Raw genomic sequence first — 2,116 nt, 5'->3', positions numbered from 1 at the left:
TTAAATTGTTGTGTTTTTGTTTTTTAACAAGGTAGCATTGGTTTGCCATGCTGTTCAGGATAAGGGCCCTAAAATCAGATAATCTAGATGCCATTTCAAGTACAATTATTTACACCAGGAGTTTGAGCAAGTTTTCCATCCTTGTTGTACTTTAATTTGATCATCTGTTAAATACAACAGTTCATACATCATGGAATTGTAAGAAATAAAAATTGTGACTGAGGCATCTAAGTACTCAATAAATGTTAGATGTCATTTTTACAACCATTTACCTATAAAATAAGTCTTTTCTCACTAGGCAAACATAACAAAATTTGGGATGGCATTAAATTCTAAGGTTGATGTGCAACTGGAAGTCCCATTTCTTATTTCTTTGGTGAATTGTTATTGATTAATTTGATAAGGCAGTGTTGCAAATTTGAAATAAGAAACAAATTTATACTAATTAGATATTAGCCCAATATTCCAAATTGTCTCTACTAAAATTAGGGGAAAAAAGTTTGCATTTAAAACAAATGCACTGTATCATAATGATATTTATGTTCTTAGACTTTGTGCTGTCTTATTCTAAGGGAGAAAATACTTTTTCTAAATGTTTGCTGCTTCTTGTATATGCTTGTCACTTAAAACTTAATTGTGAATAATACATGTCAGAATCAAACTAATGGCCCTCTGTGGTTAAGTCTCATCTCTATCAAGCTGTCACCCCTGCAGCCTGAGTTCCATCCCAGGCCAGGGAGCTGACCCACATGGCACAGCAGACCTCTCCTGTCTCACCCACTCCTCCCCTCAGCAGTGTATTTCATAAATCCACCTGTTCTAATCCTCACTCTGTCTCTGGTGAATCCTCTCAGCCCCACTCCTGCTCATCTGGCCTATACCCCAGTTCTTCTATGCATAAATAAACAAAATTTTAAAGATACATATATATTAGCCCCTTATCAGTGGAGTGATGTATGTTAGTGTGATCCTACTTATTGCTGAAGAAAAATTAAGGCATATTGTAATTCTATCAAGACTGGTTCTTTTCTTGACAATAACCCTTATTAGAATGTAAAGACTTTGTAAATAAATGGTCTGTGTTTGGTTTTTCTTTCTTGCAGTCATTCCCAACACAGTACTGCAACCCGCCAGCCTTCGGTGACTCTCCAAAGAGCCATCTCCCTGGAAGGGTAAGAGAAGAATAATGCAGAGCCTTCTCTTAAACTGTGCAGACTCATCAGTTCAAGTACTGAAATTTCCCCTTTTAATTATCCCACCCCGCTCTCTTTCATTCATCCCTATTAATACCTATGAAAACTTATGTGCCACACACTGTGGTGTCCATGAGTCAGATACGATCTCTCTCTTCCTTTCTTGGCTTGTCTAGAGGGAGGGACAGAAGCACAAATACATACTTAAGTGCAGTATGTAGGACATATGTACAATAGAAGGAATTAATCACATAGGAAGTATGTACAATAGAAGGAACTGTGAATCCAGGAAAGAGAATTGGTTTCAAGGACATGGAGCAGGGGAAGATGGTTTCATAGAACTGAATGTCTGAAGACATTATAAATAAATGGTCTCTTTGGTTTTAACTCAAGTGAGAATGGAAGTATCTGTGGAGAGTTGCCTGATATATACAGAAAGAAAGTTTCTGTGTTGAAAAAAAGAACATCACAAACATACAAAAACTTGCATGAGCAAGTATGAGATGTCACAGTGGGGAAAGATGGGAGAAGGAAGGGGTTGCCTGGGGACTTCCATGCCACTGATTTAGCAGTTGTATTGCTAAATTGTCAAAGCAGGTAAAAGCTGGAGGGCATGGGGGAAGAGCTCATATTCCCTTTACTTGCCTCATAATTGCAACTGGTTCAATGGAGAACATTTAATTCATTCATCTATAAAAAAAATCATTTTATTTCCCCAGTATCTGTTATCATCTATTCTTTATTGAACCCTATTTCCCAATGAAAAATAGGCTATTTTAATGACATGTCAATTCAAAGCTCTATTGTCAGTTTCATCTCAGGTCTTATGTTTCATTCAGACCTATATCTCTCCTTACAACATAATTAAAACTTGGACCCCGGGCCCTCCTAGTGGCGCAGCGGGTTAAAGCACAGCACTGAGA

At 37.4% G+C, this 2,116-nt stretch overlaps 1 protein-coding gene across 8 annotated transcripts in view; it reads left to right on the top strand.

The window, feature by feature from the left end:
- DLG2 (discs, large homolog 2 (Drosophila)) overlaps nt 1-2,116 on the top strand; it is a 1,159,995-nt gene that overhangs the window by 780,200 nt on the left and 377,679 nt on the right. For 6 of the 8 annotated variants that reach the window (XM_012725352.1, XM_012725350.1, XM_012725354.1 and 3 more), the window contains one exon: nt 1,104-1,172. The exons of the other annotated variants lie outside the window; for them this stretch is intronic. In XM_012725352.1, the coding sequence (XP_012580806.1) occupies nt 1,104-1,172 (69 nt within the window). The remainder of the gene's footprint in view (nt 1-1,103; nt 1,173-2,116) is intronic. 8 annotated transcript variants of the gene reach the window in all.

The sequence above is a fragment of the Condylura cristata genome, unplaced genomic scaffold, assembly GCF_000260355.1.
Source record: "Condylura cristata isolate star-nosed mole 26May11 unplaced genomic scaffold, ConCri1.0 scaffold00015, whole genome shotgun sequence".
In the NCBI taxonomy this organism is placed as follows: Eukaryota; Metazoa; Chordata; class Mammalia; order Eulipotyphla; family Talpidae; genus Condylura; species Condylura cristata.
Note: the sequence above shows the minus strand (reverse complement) of the source record. Positions and strands in the feature narration are given on the sequence as shown.